General features: G+C 40.3%; 1 protein-coding gene across 1 annotated transcript in view; it reads right to left on the bottom strand.

Moving 5' to 3' along the window:
- The window catches only part of LOC134098318 (fibrillin-1-like), a 41493-nt gene that overhangs the window by 6879 nt on the left and 16245 nt on the right, over positions 1–18369 (bottom strand). Inside the window, exons 31-57 of the mRNA XM_062551347.1 lie at positions 18165–18311; positions 17583–17729; positions 17099–17245; positions 16517–16663; positions 16033–16179; positions 15451–15597; positions 14967–15113; positions 14385–14531; positions 13901–14047; positions 13319–13465; positions 12835–12981; positions 12253–12399; positions 11769–11915; positions 11187–11333; positions 10703–10849; positions 10121–10267; positions 9637–9783; positions 9055–9201; positions 8571–8717; positions 7989–8135; positions 7505–7651; positions 6923–7069; positions 6436–6585; positions 5854–6000; positions 5370–5516; positions 3357–3491; positions 519–665 (exon numbers count right to left, since the gene is read on the bottom strand). Coding sequence (XP_062407331.1) covers positions 519–665; positions 3357–3491; positions 5370–5516; positions 5854–6000; positions 6436–6585; positions 6923–7069; positions 7505–7651; positions 7989–8135; positions 8571–8717; positions 9055–9201; positions 9637–9783; positions 10121–10267; positions 10703–10849; positions 11187–11333; positions 11769–11915; positions 12253–12399; positions 12835–12981; positions 13319–13465; positions 13901–14047; positions 14385–14531; positions 14967–15113; positions 15451–15597; positions 16033–16179; positions 16517–16663; positions 17099–17245; positions 17583–17729; positions 18165–18311 — 3960 coding nt within the window. The remainder of the gene's footprint in view (positions 1–518; positions 666–3356; positions 3492–5369; positions 5517–5853; positions 6001–6435; positions 6586–6922; positions 7070–7504; positions 7652–7988; positions 8136–8570; positions 8718–9054; positions 9202–9636; positions 9784–10120; positions 10268–10702; positions 10850–11186; positions 11334–11768; positions 11916–12252; positions 12400–12834; positions 12982–13318; positions 13466–13900; positions 14048–14384; positions 14532–14966; positions 15114–15450; positions 15598–16032; positions 16180–16516; positions 16664–17098; positions 17246–17582; positions 17730–18164; positions 18312–18369) is intronic.

The raw sequence follows: 18369 nt of genomic DNA, 5'->3' as shown, positions 1-18369 counted from the left end.
CAGGAACAGTTGTGACTTCCGTTGGTATTGGCACAGTTTGAGTTGGGGCCACAAAGGTTTATAATCACAACACATTCGTTTATGTCTAAAAGAGAGTGACACAACTTTTACTCACGGCAAGGGAAAACCAACATCAACATAATCTTTGTACAGATACATTTGATGAAAATGACCTCAGAACACCAGCTCATCAGTTGGTGGCCTGGATCTACTGAAACGTCAACTCAAACTAAATATATACCACTCAGAGTGCTGCCTTCAAGTGAAAATAATCCTCACCTGTACAGGGATTGTCAGCACTACTCTGCACACTTGGATCAGTCACATTATATCCACTCAAGCATGTACAGTTGTAGTCTCCAATGGTGTTGTTGCAGACTGAGTTTGGACCACAGACTGGTGGGGTCTCAAGGCATTCATTCACATCTAAGAAGCATGAGGTTTACAACATTTTATTGGAAGAATAGTAACTACAATTCAAAGAGATAGACATACAAAGTGTCCATGTCTTCATTTACCTGTGCACTGATTGCTGTCACTTATGGCTTGATTCACATTGGTCTCCCGATATCCACTCAGGCAGGAACAGTTGAAGCTTCCATTGGTGTTGGTGCAGTTTGAGTTGGGTCCGCATATGTTTGGTATGTCATCACATTCATTAATGTCTGAGAAAGGTAGATTTCAGTTAAAATACATAATCATGCAGAAAACGGTCTTAAATTCTGCCAAGGTCCTTTACATGGTTCGTAAAAACAAAATTACCAGTGCAGGAATTGTTCGCACTACTTCGCACACTTGGATCAGTCACATTATATCCACTCAAGCATGAGCAGTTGTAGTCTCCAATGGTGTTGTTGCAGACTGAGTTTGGACCACAGACTGACGGTGTCTGAAGACATTCATCCACATCTATAAAACACAAATGAAAAATGTTCTGTTGAAAAAGTGTCAAAAAGGAATTTTAGAAAACGCACACACAGACACACACACACACACACACACACACACACACACATATAGACAGAGAAGCACTCATACACAAAAGCAAGTGCACACATGCACACACTCATTTACATACATAAAAGTTGCAGTAAGGGATGGTGTGGGCGATGGAAACAGGAGCGTGATTGACATTTGCGGAGAAAATGTGCAAGACTGAGCGGCGGTCATATTATGTATCGCTTTGCGGTACATCTAGTTTTGATTATCTTGCTACAGAAATGTTCATTTTGTACCCAGTCATTGTAATCAGTTTTGGCTGATGAAAAAACAGTTCCTACAAAAATAGTGTGAGTTTGCATATTGGCCTCTAACATAACATAACATTACCAAACATGCTGCTCTATTAAAGGAAAACTCTGCAATTCTGGCAAAAGTTTGTTTTGACTTCAGCGTCTTCTTTTGTTATTCCAGAAGCAATGTGTTGATTCATCTGTTTTATGTGATTATTGATGTGTTCAGTAATGTGGCTGATGATGACTGATGTGATGTCATAATCATTATTATTTTATTTTTCTTAAACTTATTTTACTTTTGTGCTTGTGTTTGTTTACATGCACAGGACGGTGCTGTTGTGGCAGCCAAATTTCCTTCGGGATGAATAAAATATTTGCTATTTAATTCTATCTTATCTTATTGGTTAGAATCATGTACACAGAGATGGGTCCAAGTCCATTTGTTTCCCATTTCCCTACAAAGCGAACACTATGACACAAGAGTGCTTCTAAGCAGACACAAAGATCTTGAGATCCATTTTTTTTACTGTAGCTCACCTATACAAGGATTACTTTCACTTATTCTTTGACTGATATTTGAAACTTGGTATCCGTTCCAGCACGTGCAGTTGTAGTCTCCATCCGTGTTGTTGCAGACTGAGTTTGGACCACAGACTGGCGGGGATTGTAAGCATTCATCTATATCTAAAATAGTAAGATTGTGTCTTTAGGGACATGAACAAACACAATATTCAGGATTGGTTAATCAGAATAATTATAAAAAAAGACATTATTACCTGGACAGTTGCTGAAGTCTATTGGAAAAATATTGATACATTTAAGTTAAAGGATGAGAGCAATCACAAAAAATATCAATATCTCTTGAAATATTTAGTATAGATGATTGCTGTGATGCAATTGAAAACCAGGGCTTTGAACATTTTGTAGTGACTGAAATTGAGTTATTGGGGTCATATCTCCACACCCCCCCCCCCCCTCCCCCTTGAAAATGAAGGCCTGAAAATGTCTTTTAGGCCTTCAAATCTCCTCTAGATAGACACTCTAATATACACCTTAGGTGCGATTTTGAGAACTCTATGATAAATAGAACTGATATAGATGACGATCGAAAGCTCATGAAAATGCACAATCTAGACATTTTATCTAGATATTTTAGAATAACTCGGCTTTTAATGGTTGCCACTGTGAGTCAAATTGTTTTTGCAGGTTTATCACTAGGTGGCAGTCTCGCCAGGTCTCGCTAGGTCACTTCGCGGTAACTTTACAGGCAACACTTCATATTTCAAGAACGACATCTTTTCTCCATGTCTAGAAAAAAAATGGGATTTTGATGAAAACTAGTCACTATTTCCTTGGGATTTCTCAAGAACAGAGACATGTTGAAATAAAAGGTTTGTACCCACTGAGAGCTTAAAGTCTCACCTTTCAAACGAGCCATTGTATGTGTCCAAAGCTATAACAGAGAATACGCTGTGGCTCTACAAAAATCGTCAACAATAATCTAGATTGCTGGCACTCTGGGCCAAACCTTCCAAAAACAGCGCAGCATTCAAAGTGTTAAAGGTGCTATGTGAAGGTAGTAAGTCATTGTAAGAGTGTCTTATGGCTGCATTCCACAGAATTCCACATAGCTTCTTTAAGAAAGCAGAAATGCAAAACTATGAAACACATATTTCCTAATGTGTAAAATATACCAGCAGTAACAGTAGAATCTACATTTCTGGCATTACTTGTTTTAGGCTGGCAAAACTGTCTGTCATCTGGAATGGCATTGATGCATCCACATGTGTTGTTGATGATGTCATCACAGTGTCCATATGTCTGGCATTTGTCACAAGACCAATAGAATTCACTTTCACATTGGCACTTGTATGAAGTGCCATTGGGTGAACACACTAGGGGGGGGATAATAAGAGTCAGTTTTATGACAGCTAAAAAGCAACAGAACAGTTAAATAATCCATAAAATGGTCTATACATTTTGAGAATATATAGGACCGGTCATGAAGAAATATGTGGAAGAAAAATATGTTGGTGAAAAAAAAAACATGCAAGAATATAAAGAACATAATAATAACTCATAAGGTGATGATAACAAACACAAAGTTAAGAATAACCAAACCTGTTGTGATAGAAGTGTCAGTGATTTCAGACAGGTTATCTACAGACAATGACAGGCCATTCAGGATGTTCCTGAGTTGATCCACAATTCCAGAAGTTGCGTTGAGCTCAAATTCAATTTTGTAGTAAAGAAGTTCTAGAGATAATGTCAAATTATGAGAATCACAGGTGGGAAAGAATGCCTCACATGCACATTAAAACCTAAAGTACTATATTGGGTAATTGATCATCGTAACTAATAAAATAACCAACCTGTACAAGGATTATCAACGCTACTCAGCAGACTGGTGTTGATGACCTGATATCCACTCTGGCAAGTGCAATTATATCCTCCAACTGTGTTATTGCAGACTGAGTTTGGACCACAGATCGATGAAGATTGTAGACATTCGTCAACGTCTGCATAACAAATTATGTTAGCAAATTATCAGCACCAAAATTAACATCTGCTAAAGGGTACATTTTACTTGACGGGTTTGTTCAAAACACATTCACAACAGCTGTCATGAACTGCACATGAAGCATTCATGACTGTTTCACGAAACATGACTCAACATTCATACCAACCCTTTCATGAATGTTGAAGACAAAACGTCAAAAACATGTCAAAATGAAAGTCCAACAATCGCAAAGCAGCATTGCTGTCTTTTTTGTTTTAGCCAACCTGATCATGTCGCATCTTCAACGGGGAAGTCCAGTGTCCAGGAGAATTTAGTTTTTGTCTGTTTGTTTATTTCATTATAGGGTATTATGAATCCTCACCAGCCTTTGTAAACACTTTATGAATATCTCACAAAGCTTACTTCAAAAGTCACTTTGCTATACGAGTTGTGAAGCACATCTAGTAATCCATATACAAGGTATTATGAATCCTCTCCAGCGTTTGTAAACATCTCATGAATATTTTATGAAATCTACTTCAAATGTCACTTTGCTATACGAGTTGTGAAGAACTCAACATACTGGGAAGTGAACCACTTACCATCTGTAAACCTCTGAATGGTTGGACATTCCTATTTTATTTATATCTATATACAGTCATTGGTGTAAACAATTATGCATTCTTCCGAGGTTACTATCACAAAATAAACAAACAGACAAAAAAAGAATTAAATTCCCCTGGACACTGGACTTCACCATTGACTAAGATGTGACATGATCAGGTTGGCTAAAACAAAAGAGACAGCAATGCTGCATTGCGACTGTTGGATTTTTAATTGAACAAGTTTTTGATGTTTTGTCTTCCACATTCATGAAAGGGTTGGTATGAAGGTTGAGTCATGTTTCATGAAAAAGTCATTAATGCTTCATGTGCAGTTCATGACAGCTGTTATGAATGTGTTATGAACGAACCCGTCAAGTAAGGTGTTATCGGTTAGGGTGTATATCAAAACATGTCCAACATAGTTATGAATGCTATGTTCAATTCCTCTTCCTATATGAAAAATGGTGCTAATTAGGTACCCATGCACTGATTGCTGTCACTTATGGATTGATTCACATTGGTCTCCCGATATCCACTCAGGCAGGAACAATTGAAGCTTCCATTGGTGTTGGTGCAGTTTGAGTTGGGTCCGCATACGTTTGGTATGTCATAGCATTCATTTATATCTGAAAAACATTACAGTTTAGCTTAACACTTTTGTTTAAATATTTGATGAAAATGATCTCAGAACACCAGCACTTCAGTTGGTAGCCTGGATCTACTGAAACGTCAACTCAAACTACCAACATTCCACTCAGAGTCCTGCCTCCACAAGACAATAATCCTCACCTGTACAGGGATTTTCAGCACTACTCTGCACACTTGGATCAGACACGTTATATCCACTCAAGCATGTACAGTTGTAGTCTCCAATGGTGTTGTTGCAGACTGAGTTTGGACCACAGACTGGTGGGGTCTCAAGGCATTCATCCACATCTAAGAAGCATGAGGTCAACAACATGTTATTGGAAGAATAGTCAACTACAATTCAAAGAGATAGACATACAAAGTGTCCATGGCTTCATTTACCTGTGCACTGATTGCTGTCACTTATGGCTTGATTCACATTGGTCTCCCGATATCCACTCAGGCAGGAACAATTGAAGCTTCCATTGGTGTTGGTGCAGTTTGAGTTGGGTCCGCATACGTTTGGTATGTCATAGCATTCATTTATATCTGAAAAACATTACAGTTTAACTTAAAATGCATACTCATGCAGAAAACCGTTTTAAATTCTCCCAAGGTCCTTTACATGGTTCCTAAAAACAACATTACCTGTGCAGGAATTGTTCGCACTACTTCGCACACTTGGATCAGTCACATTATATCCACTCAAGCATGAGCAGCTGTAGTCTCCAATGGTGTTGTTGCAGACTGAGTTTGGACCACAAACTGACGGTGTCTGAAGGCATTCATTCACATCTAAAAACACAGAGTTAACATTGTTCTGCTGAAAAAGTGTCAAACAGAAATTTCAGAAAAAGACTGCTAAGGCATGTTCGTTTTCATTTACCTGTGCACTGATTGCTTTCACTTATGGATTGATTTGGGTTGGCCACCTGATATCCAGTCAAGCAGGAACAGTTGTAGCTTCCATTGGTATTGGCACAGTTTGAGTTGGGGCCACAAAGGTTCAAAATCACAACACATTCGTTTATGTCTAAAAGAGAGTGAAAAAAAGATTCACTCACAGCAAGGGAAAACCAACAGCAACTACATTTTAGTACAGACACATTTGATGAAAATGATCTCAGAACACCAGCACTTCAGTTGGTAGCCTGGATCTACTGAAACGTCAACTCAAACTACCAACATTCCACTCAGAGTCCTGCCTCCACAAGACAATAATCCTCACCTGTACAGGGATTTTCAGCACTACTCTGCACACTTGGATCAGACACGTTATATCCACTCAAGCATGTACAGTTGTAGTCTCCAATGGTGTTGTTGCAGACTGAGTTTGGACCACAGACTGGTGGGGTCTCAAGGCATTCATCCACATCTAAGAAGCATGAGGTCAACAACATGTTATTGGAAGAATAGTCAACTACAATTCAAAGAGAAAGACATACAAAGTGTCCATGTCGTCATTTACCTGTGCACTGATTGCTGTCACTTATGGCTTGATTCACAACATTGGTCTCCCGATATCCACTCAGGCAGGAACAATTGAAGCTTCCATTGGTGTTGGTGCAGTTTGAGTTGGGTCCGCATACGTTTGGTATGTCATTGCATTCATTTATATCTGAAAAACATTACAGTTTAACTTAAAATGCATACTATTGCAGAAAACCGTTTTAAATTCTCCCAAGGTCCTTTACATGGTTCCTAAAAACAACATTACCTGTGCAGGAATTGTTCGCACTACTTCGCACACTTGGATCAGTCACATTATATCCACTCAAGCATGAGCAGCTGTAGTCTCCAATGGTGTTGTTGCAGACTGAGTTTGGACCACAAACTGACGGTGTCTGAAGGCATTCATTCACATCTAAAAACACAGAGTTAACATTGTTCTGCTGAAAAAGTGTCAAACAGAAATTTCAGAAAAAGACTGCTAAGGCATGTTCGTTTTCATTTACCTGTGCACTGATTGCTTTCACTTATGGATTGATTTGGGTTGGCCACCTGATATCCAGTCAAGCAGGAACAGTTGTAGCTTCCATTGGTATTGGCACAGTTTGAGTTGGGGCCACAAAGGTTCAAAATCACAACACATTCGTTTATGTCTAAAAGAGAGTGAAAAAAAGATTCACTCACAGCAAGGGAAAACCAACAGCAACTACATTTTAGTACAGACACATTTGATGAAAATGATCTCAGAACACCAGCACTTCAGTTGGTAGCCTGGATCTACTGAAACGTCAACTCAAACTACCAACATTCCACTCAGAGTCCTGCCTCCACAAGACAATAATCCTCACCTGTACAGGGATTTTCAGCACTACTCTGCACACTTGGATCAGACACGTTATATCCACTCAAGCATGTACAGTTGTAGTCTCCAATGGTGTTGTTGCAGACTGAGTTTGGACCACAGACTGGTGGGGTCTCAAGGCATTCATCCACATCTAAGAAGCATGAGGTCAACAACATGTTATTGGAAGAATAGTCAACTACAATTCAAAGAGATAGACATACAAAGTGTCCATGTCTTCATTTACCTGTGCACTGATTGCTGTCACTTATGGCTTGATTCACATTGGTCTCCCGATATCCACTCAGGCAGGAACAATTGAAGCTTCCATTGGTGTTGGTGCAGTTTGAGTTGGGTCCGCATACGTTTGGTATGTCATAGCATTCATTTATATCTGAAAAACATTACAGTTTAACTTAAAATGCATACTCATGCAGAAACCCGTTTTAAATTCTCCCAAGGTCCTTTACATGGTTCCTAAAAACAACATTACCTGTGCAGGAATTGTTCGCACTACTTCGCACACTTGGATCAGTCACATTATATCCACTCAAGCATGAGCAGCTGTAGTCTCCAATGGTGTTGTTGCAGACTGAGTTTGGACCACAAACTGACGGTGTCTGAAGGCATTCATTCACATCTAAAAACACAGAGTTAACATTGTTCTGCTGAAAAAGTGTCAAACAGAAATTTCAGGAAAAGACTGCTAAGGCATGTTCGTTTTCATTTACCTGTGCACTGATTGCTTTCACTTATGGATTGATTTGGGTTGGCCACCTGATATCCAGTCAAGCAGGAACAGTTGTAGCTTCCATTGGTATTGGCACAGTTTGAGTTGGGGCCACAAAGGTTCAAAATCACAACACATTCGTTTATGTCTAAAAGAGAGTGAAAAAAAGATTCACTCACAGCAAGGGAAAACCAACAGCAACTACATTTTAGTACAGACACATTTGATGAAAATGATCTCAGAACACCAGCACTTCAGTTGGTAGCCTGGATCTACTGAAACATCAACTCAAACTACCAACATTCCACTCAGAGTCCTGCCTCCACAAGACAATAATCCTCACCTGTACAGGGATTTTCAGCACTACTCTGCACACTTGGATCAGACACGTTATATCCACTCAAGCATGTACAGTTGTAGTCTCCAATGGTGTTGTTGCAGACTGAGTTTGGACCACAGACTGGTGGGGTCTCAAGGCATTCATCCACATCTAAGAAGCATGAGGTCAACAACATGTTATTGGAAGAATAGTCAACTACAATTCAAAGAGATAGACATACAAAGTGTCCATGTCTTCATTTACCTGTGCACTGATTGCTGTCACTTATGGCTTGATTCACATTGGTCTCCCGATATCCACTCAGGCAGGAACAATTGAAGCTTCCATTGGTGTTGGTGCAGTTTGAGTTGGGTCCGCATACGTTTGGTATGTCATAGCATTCATTTATATCTGAAAAACATTACAGTTTAACTTAAAATGCATACTCATGCAGAAACCCGTTTTAAATTCTCCCAAGGTCCTTTACATGGTTCGTAAAAACAACATTACCTGTGCAGGAATTGTTCGCACTACTTCGCACACTTGGATCAGTCACATTATATCCACTCAAGCATGAGCAGCTGTAGTCTCCAATGGTGTTGTTGCAGACTGAGTTTGGACCACAAACTGACGGTGTCTGAAGGCATTCATTCACATCTAAAAACACAGAGTTAACATTGTTCTGCTGAAAAAGTGTCAAACAGAAATTTCAGAAAAAGACTGCTAAGGCATGTTCGTTTTCATTTACCTGTGCACTGATTGCTTTCACTTATGGATTGATTTGGGTTGGCCACCTGATATCCAGTCAAGCAGGAACAGTTGTAGCTTCCATTGGTATTGGCACAGTTTGAGTTGGGGCCACAAAGGTTCAAAATCACAACACATTCGTTTATGTCTAAAAGAGAGTGAAAAAAAGATTCACTCACAGCAAGGGAAAACCAACAGCAACTACATTTTAGTACAGACACATTTGATGAAAATGATCTCAGAACACCAGCACTTCAGTTGGTAGCCTGGATCTACTGAAACGTCAACTCAAACTACCAACATTCCACTCAGAGTCCTGCCTCCACAAGACAATAATCCTCACCTGTACAGGGATTTTCAGCACTACTCTGCACACTTGGATCAGACACGTTATATCCACTCAAGCATGTACAGTTGTAGTCTCCAATGGTGTTGTTGCAGACTGAGTTTGGACCACAGACTGGTGGGGTCTCAAGGCATTCATCCACATCTAAGAAGCATGAGGTCAACAACATGTTATTGGAAGAATAGTCAACTACAATTCAAAGAGATAGACATACAAAGTGTCCATGTCTTCATTTACCTGTGCACTGATTGCTGTCACTTATGGCTTGATTCACATTGGTCTCCCGATATCCACTCAGGCAGGAACAATTGAAGCTTCCATTGGTGTTGGTGCAGTTTGAGTTGGGTCCGCATACGTTTGGTATGTCATAGCATTCATTTATATCTGAAAAACATTACAGTTTAACTTAAAATGCATACTCATGCAGAAACCCGTTTTAAATTCTCCCAAGGTCCTTTACATGGTTCCTAAAAACAACATTACCTGTGCAGGAATTGTTCGCACTACTTCGCACACTTGGATCAGTCACATTATATCCACTCAAGCATGAGCAGCTGTAGTCTCCAATGGTGTTGTTGCAGACTGAGTTTGGACCACAAACTGACGGTGTCTGAAGGCATTCATTCACATCTAAAAACACAGAGTTAACATTGTTCTGCTGAAAAAGTGTCAAACAGAAATTTCAGGAAAAGACTGCTAAGGCATGTTCGTTTTCATTTACCTGTGCACTGATTGCTTTCACTTATGGATTGATTTGGGTTGGCCACCTGATATCCAGTCAAGCAGGAACAGTTGTAGCTTCCATTGGTATTGGCACAGTTTGAGTTGGGGCCACAAAGGTTCAAAATCACAACACATTCGTTTATGTCTAAAAGAGAGTGAAAAAAAGATTCACTCACAGCAAGGGAAAACCAACAGCAACTACATTTTAGTACAGACACATTTGATGAAAATGATCTCAGAACACCAGCACTTCAGTTGGTAGCCTGGATCTACTGAAACATCAACTCAAACTACCAACATTCCACTCAGAGTCCTGCCTCCACAAGACAATAATCCTCACCTGTACAGGGATTTTCAGCACTACTCTGCACACTTGGATCAGACACGTTATATCCACTCAAGCATGTACAGTTGTAGTCTCCAATGGTGTTGTTGCAGACTGAGTTTGGACCACAGACTGGTGGGGTCTCAAGGCATTCATCCACATCTAAGAAGCATGAGGTCAACAACATGTTATTGGAAGAATAGTCAACTACAATTCAAAGAGATAGACATACAAAGTGTCCATGTCTTCATTTACCTGTGCACTGATTGCTGTCACTTATGGCTTGATTCACATTGGTCTCCCGATATCCACTCAGGCAGGAACAATTGAAGCTTCCATTGGTGTTGGTGCAGTTTGAGTTGGGTCCGCATACGTTTGGTATGTCATAGCATTCATTTATATCTGAAAAACATTACAGTTTAACTTAAAATGCATACTCATGCAGAAACCCGTTTTAAATTCTCCCAAGGTCCTTTACATGGTTCGTAAAAACAACATTACCTGTGCAGGAATTGTTCGCACTACTTCGCACACTTGGATCAGTCACATTATATCCACTCAAGCATGAGCAGCTGTAGTCTCCAATGGTGTTGTTGCAGACTGAGTTTGGACCACAAACTGACGGTGTCTGAAGGCATTCATTCACATCTAAAAACACAGAGTTAACATTGTTCTGCTGAAAAAGTGTCAAACAGAAATTTCAGAAAAAGACTGCTAAGGCATGTTCGTTTTCATTTACCTGTGCACTGATTGCTTTCACTTATGGATTGATTTGGGTTGGCCACCTGATATCCAGTCAAGCAGGAACAGTTGTAGCTTCCATTGGTATTGGCACAGTTTGAGTTGGGGCCACAAAGGTTCAAAATCACAACACATTCGTTTATGTCTAAAAGAGAGTGAAAAAAAGATTCACTCACAGCAAGGGAAAACCAACAGCAACTACATTTTAGTACAGACACATTTGATGAAAATGATCTCAGAACACCAGCACTTCAGTTGGTAGCCTGGATCTACTGAAACGTCAACTCAAACTACCAACATTCCACTCAGAGTCCTGCCTCCACAAGACAATAATCCTCACCTGTACAGGGATTTTCAGCACTACTCTGCACACTTGGATCAGACACGTTATATCCACTCAAGCATGTACAGTTGTAGTCTCCAATGGTGTTGTTGCAGACTGAGTTTGGACCACAGACTGGTGGGGTCTCAAGGCATTCATCCACATCTAAGAAGCATGAGGTCAACAACATGTTATTGGAAGAATAGTCAACTACAATTCAAAGAGATAGACATACAAAGTGTCCATGTCTTCATTTACCTGTGCACTGATTGCTGTCACTTATGGCTTGATTCACATTGGTCTCCCGATATCCACTCAGGCAGGAACAATTGAAGCTTCCATTGGTGTTGGTGCAGTTTGAGTTGGGTCCGCATACGTTTGGTATGTCATAGCATTCATTTATATCTGAAAAACATTACAGTTTAACTTAAAATGCATACTCATGCAGAAACCCGTTTTAAATTCTCCCAAGGTCCTTTACATGGTTCCTAAAAACAACATTACCTGTGCAGGAATTGTTCGCACTACTTCGCACACTTGGATCAGTCACATTATATCCACTCAAGCATGAGCAGCTGTAGTCTCCAATGGTGTTGTTGCAGACTGAGTTTGGACCACAAACTGACGGTGTCTGAAGGCATTCATTCACATCTAAAAACACAGAGTTAACATTGTTCTGCTGAAAAAGTGTCAAACAGAAATTTCAGGAAAAGACTGCTAAGGCATGTTCGTTTTCATTTACCTGTGCACTGATTGCTTTCACTTATGGATTGATTTGGGTTGGCCACCTGATATCCAGTCAAGCAGGAACAGTTGTAGCTTCCATTGGTATTGGCACAGTTTGAGTTGGGGCCACAAAGGTTCAAAATCACAACACATTCGTTTATGTCTAAAAGAGAGTGAAAAAAAGATTCACTCACAGCAAGGGAAAACCAACAGCAACTACATTTTAGTACAGACACATTTGATGAAAATGATCTCAGAACACCAGCACTTCAGTTGGTAGCCTGGATCTACTGAAACATCAACTCAAACTACCAACATTCCACTCAGAGTCCTGCCTCCACAAGACAATAATCCTCACCTGTACAGGGATTTTCAGCACTACTCTGCACACTTGGATCAGACACGTTATATCCACTCAAGCATGTACAGTTGTAGTCTCCAATGGTGTTGTTGCAGACTGAGTTTGGACCACAGACTGGTGGGGTCTCAAGGCATTCATCCACATCTAAGAAGCATGAGGTCAACAACATGTTATTGGAAGAATAGTCAACTACAATTCAAAGAGATAGACATACAAAGTGTCCATGTCTTCATTTACCTGTGCACTGATTGCTGTCACTTATGGCTTGATTCACATTGGTCTCCCGATATCCACTCAGGCAGGAACAATTGAAGCTTCCATTGGTGTTGGTGCAGTTTGAGTTGGGTCCGCATACGTTTGGTATGTCATAGCATTCATTTATATCTGAAAAACATTACAGTTTAACTTAAAATGCATACTCATGCAGAAACCCGTTTTAAATTCTCCCAAGGTCCTTTACATGGTTCGTAAAAACAACATTACCTGTGCAGGAATTGTTCGCACTACTTCGCACACTTGGATCAGTCACATTATATCCACTCAAGCATGAGCAGCTGTAGTCTCCAATGGTGTTGTTGCAGACTGAGTTTGGACCACAAACTGACGGTGTCTGAAGGCATTCATTCACATCTAAAAACACAGAGTTAACATTGTTCTGCTGAAAAAGTGTCAAACAGAAATTTCAGGAAAAGACTGCTAAGGCATGTTCGTTTTCATTTACCTGTGCACTGATTGCTTTCACTTATGGATTGATTTGGGTTGGCCACCTGATATCCAGTCAAGCAGGAACAGTTGTAGCTTCCATTGGTATTGGCACAGTTTGAGTTGGGGCCACAAAGGTTCAAAATCACAACACATTCGTTTATGTCTAAAAGAGAGTGAAAAAAAGATTCACTCACAGCAAGGGAAAACCAACAGCAACTACATTTTAGTACAGACACATTTGATGAAAATGATCTCAGAACACCAGCACTTCAGTTGGTAGCCTGGATCTACTGAAACATCAACTCAAACTACCAACATTCCACTCAGAGTCCTGCCTCCACAAGACAATAATCCTCACCTGTACAGGGATTTTCAGCACTACTCTGCACACTTGGATCAGACACGTTATATCCACTCAAGCATGTACAGTTGTAGTCTCCAATGGTGTTGTTGCAGACTGAGTTTGGACCACAGACTGGTGGGGTCTCAAGGCATTCATCCACATCTAAGAAGCAAGAGGTCAACAACATGTTATTGGAAGAATAGTCAACTACAATTCAAAGAGATAGACATACAAAGTGTCCATGTCTTCATTTACCTGTGCACTGATTGCTGTCACTTATGGCTTGATTCACATTGGTCTCCCGATATCCACTCAGGCAGGAACAATTGAAGCTTCCATTGGTGTTGGTGCAGTTTGAGTTGGGTCCGCATACGTTTGGTATGTCATAGCATTCATTTATATCTGAAAAACATTACAGTTTAACTTAAAATGCATACTCATGCAGAAACCCGTTTTAAATTCTCCCAAGGTCCTTTACATGGTTCGTAAAAACAACATTACCTGTGCAGGAATTGTTCGCACTACTTCGCACACTTGGATCAGTCACATTATATCCACTCAAGCATGAGCAGCTGTAGTCTCCAATGGTGTTGTTGCAGACTGAGTTTGGACCACAAACTGACGGTGTCTGAAGGCATTCATTCACATCTAAAAACACAGAGTTAACATTGTTCTGCTGAAAAAGTGTCAAACAGAAATTTCAGGAAAAGACTGCTAAGGCATGTTCGTTTTCATTTACCTGTGCACTGATTGCTTTCACTTATGGATTGATTTGGGTTGGCCACCTGATATCCAGTCAAGCAGGAACAGTTGTAGCTTCCATTGGTATTGGCACAGTTTGAGTTGGGGCCACAAAGGTTCAAAATCACAACACATTCGTTTATGTCTAAAAGAGAGTGAAAAAAAGATTCACTCACAGCAAGGGAAAACCAACAGCAACTACATTTTAGTACAGACACATTTGATGAAAATGATCTCAGAACACCAGCACTTCAGTTGGTAGCCTGGATCTACTGAAACATCAACTCAAACTACCAACATTCCACTCAGAGTCCTGCCTCCACAAGACAATAATCCTCACCTGTACAGGGATTTTCAGCACTACTCTGCACACTTGGATCAGACACGTTATATCCACTCAAGCATGTACAGTTGTAGTCTCCAATGGTGTTGTTGCAGACTGAGTTTGGACCACAGACTGGTGGGGTCTCAAGGCATTCATCCACATCTAAGAAGCATGAGGTCAACAACATGTTATTGGAAGAATAGTCAACTACAATTCAAAGAGATAGACATAAAAAGTGTCCATGTCTTCATTTACCTGTGCACTGATTGCTGTCACTTATGGCTTGATTCACATTGGTCTCCCGATATCCACTCAGGCAGGAACAATTGAAGCTTCCATTGGTGTTGGTGCAGTTTGAGTTGGGTCCGCATACGTTTGGTATGTCATAGCATTCATTTATATCTGAAAAACATTACAGTTTAACTTAAAATGCATACTCATGCAGAAAACCGTTTTAAATTCTCCCAAGGTCCTTTACATGGTTCCTAAAAACAACATTACCTGTGCAGGAATTGTTCGCACTACTTCGCACACTTGGATCAGTCACATTATATCCACTCAAGCATGAGCAGCTGTAGTCTCCAATGGTGTTGTTGCAGACTGAGTTTGGACCACAAACTGACGGTGTCTGAAGGCATTCATTCACATCTAAAAACAAAGAGTTAACATTGTTCTGCTGAAAAAGTGTCAAACAGAAATTTCAGGAAAAGACTGCTAAGGCATGTTCGTTTTCATTTACCTGTGCACTGATTGCTTTCACTTATGGATTGATTTGGGTTGGCCACCTGATATCCAGTCAAGCAGGAACAGTTGTAGCTTCCATTGGTATTGGCACAGTTTGAGTTGGGGCCACAAAGGTTCAAAATCACAACACATTCGTTTATGTCTAAAAGAGAGTGAAAAAAAGATTCACTCACAGCAAGGGAAAACCAACAGCAACTACATTTTAGTACAGACACATTTGATGAAAATGATCTCAGAACACCAGCACTTCAGTTGGTAGCCTGGATCTACTGAAACATCAACTCAAACTACCAACATTCCACTCAGAGTCCTGCCTCCACAAGACAATAATCCTCACCTGTACAGGGATTTTCAGCACTACTCTGCACACTTGGATCAGACACGTTATATCCACTCAAGCATGTACAGTTGTAGTCTCCAATGGTGTTGTTGCAGACTGAGTTTGGACCACAGACTGGTGGGGTCTCAAGGCATTCATCCACATCTAAGAAGCAGGAGGTCAACAACATGTTATTGGAAGAATAGTCAATTACAATTCAAAGAGATAGACATACAAAGTGTCCATGTCTTCATTTACCTGTGCACTGATTGCTGTCACTTATGGCTTGATTCACATTGGTCTCCCGATATCCACTCAGGCAGGAACAATTGAAGCTTCCATTGGTGTTGGTGCAATTTGAGTTGGGTCCGCATACGTTTGGTATGTCATTGCATTCATTTATATCTGAAAAACATTACAGTTTAACTTAAAATGCATACTATTTCAGAAAACCGTTTTAAATTCTCCCAAGGTCCTTTACATGGTTCCTAAAAACAACATTACCTGTGCAGGAATTGTTCGCACTACTTCGCACACTTGGATCAGTCACATTATATCCACTCAAGCATGAGCAGCTGTAGTCTCCAATGGTGTTGTTGCAGACTGAGTTTGGACCACAAACTGACGGTGTCTGAAGGCATTCATTCACATCTAAAAACACAGAGTTAACATTGTTCTGCTGAAAAAGTGTCAAACAGAAATTTCAGAAAAAGACTGCTAAGGCATGTTCGTTTTCATTTACCTGTGCACTGATTGCTTTCACTTATGGATTGATTTGGGTTGGCCACCTGATATCCAGTCAAGCAGGAACAGTTGTAGCTTCCATTGGTATTGGCACAGTTTGAGTTGGGGCCACAAAGGTTCAAAATCACAACACATTCGTTTATGTCTAAAAGAGAGTGAAAAAAAGATTCACTCACAGCAAGGGAAAACCAACAGCAACTACATTTTAGTACAGACACATTTGATGAAAATGATCTCAGAACACCAGCACTTCAGTTGGTAGCCTGGATCTACTGAAACGTCAACTCAAACTACCAACATTCCACTCAGAGTCCTGCCTCCACAAGACAATAATCCTCACCTGTACAGGGATTTTCAGCACTACTCTGCACACTTGGATCAGACACGTTATATCCACTCAAGCATGTACAGTTGTAGTCTCCAATGGTGTTGTTGCAGACTGAGTTTGGACCACAGACTGGTGGGGTCTCAAGGCATTCATCCACATCTAAGAAGCATGAGGTCAACAACATGTTATTGGAAGAATAGTCAACTACAATTCAAAGAGATAGACATACAAAGTGTCCATGTCTTCATTTACCTGTGCACTGATTGCTGTCACTTATGGCTTGATTCACATTGGTCTCCCGATATCCACTCAGGCAGGAACAATTGAAGCTTCCATTGGTGTTGGTGCAGTTTGAGTTGGGTCCGCATACGTTTGGTATGTCATAGCATTCATTTATATCTGAAAAACATTACAGTTTAACTTAAAATGCATACTCATGCAGAAACCCGTTTTAAATTCTCCCAAGGTCCTTTACATGGTTCCTAAAAACAACATTACCTGTGCAGGAATTGTTCGCACTACTTCGCACACTTGGATCAGTCACATTATATCCACTCAAGCATGAGCAGCTGTAGTCTCCAATGGTGTTGTTGCAGACTGAGTTTGGACCACAAACTGACGGTGTCTGAAGGCATTCATTCACATCTAAAAACACAGAGTTAACATTGTTCTGCTGAAAAAGTGTCAAACAGAAATTTCAGGAAAAGACTGCTAAGGCATGTTCGTTTTCATTTACCTGTGCACTGATTGCTTTCACTTATGGATTGATTTGGGTTGGCCACCTGATATCCAGTCAAGCAGGAACAGTTGTAGCTTCCATTGGTATTGGCACAGTTTGAGTTGGGGCCACAAAGGTTCAAAATCACAACACATTCGTTTATGTCTAAAAGAGAGTGAAAAAAAGATTCACTCACAGCAAGGGAAAACCAACAGCAACTACATTTTAGTACAGACACATTTGATGAAAATGATCTCAGAACACCAGCACTTCAGTTGGTAGCCTGGATCTACTGAAACATCAACTCAAACTACCAACATTCCACTCAGAGTCCTGCCTCCACAAGACAATAATCCTCACCTGTACAGGGATTTTCAGCACTACTCTGCACACTTGGATCAGACACGTTATATCCACTCAAGCATGTACAGTTGTAGTCTCCAATGGTGTTGTTGCAGACTGAGTTTGGACCACAGACTGGTGGGGTCTCAAGGCATTCATCCACATCTAAGAAGCATGAGGTCAACAACATGTTATTGGAAGAATAGTCAACTACAATTCAAAGAGATAGACATACAAAGTGTCCATGTCTTCATTTACCTGTGCACTGATTGCTGTCACTTATGGCTTGATTCACATTGGTCTCCCGATATCCACTCAGGCAGGAACAATTGAAGCTTCCATTGGTGTTGGTGCAGTTTGAGTTGGGTCCGCATACGTTTGGTATGTCATAGCATTCATTTATATCTGAAAAACATTACAGTTTAACTTAAAATGCATACTCATGCAGAAACCCGTTTTAAAT

Source organism: Sardina pilchardus, chromosome 12, assembly GCF_963854185.1.
Source record: "Sardina pilchardus chromosome 12, fSarPil1.1, whole genome shotgun sequence".
NCBI lineage: Eukaryota > Metazoa > Chordata > Actinopteri > Clupeiformes > Clupeidae > Sardina > Sardina pilchardus.
Note: the sequence above shows the minus strand (reverse complement) of the source record. Positions and strands in the feature narration are given on the sequence as shown.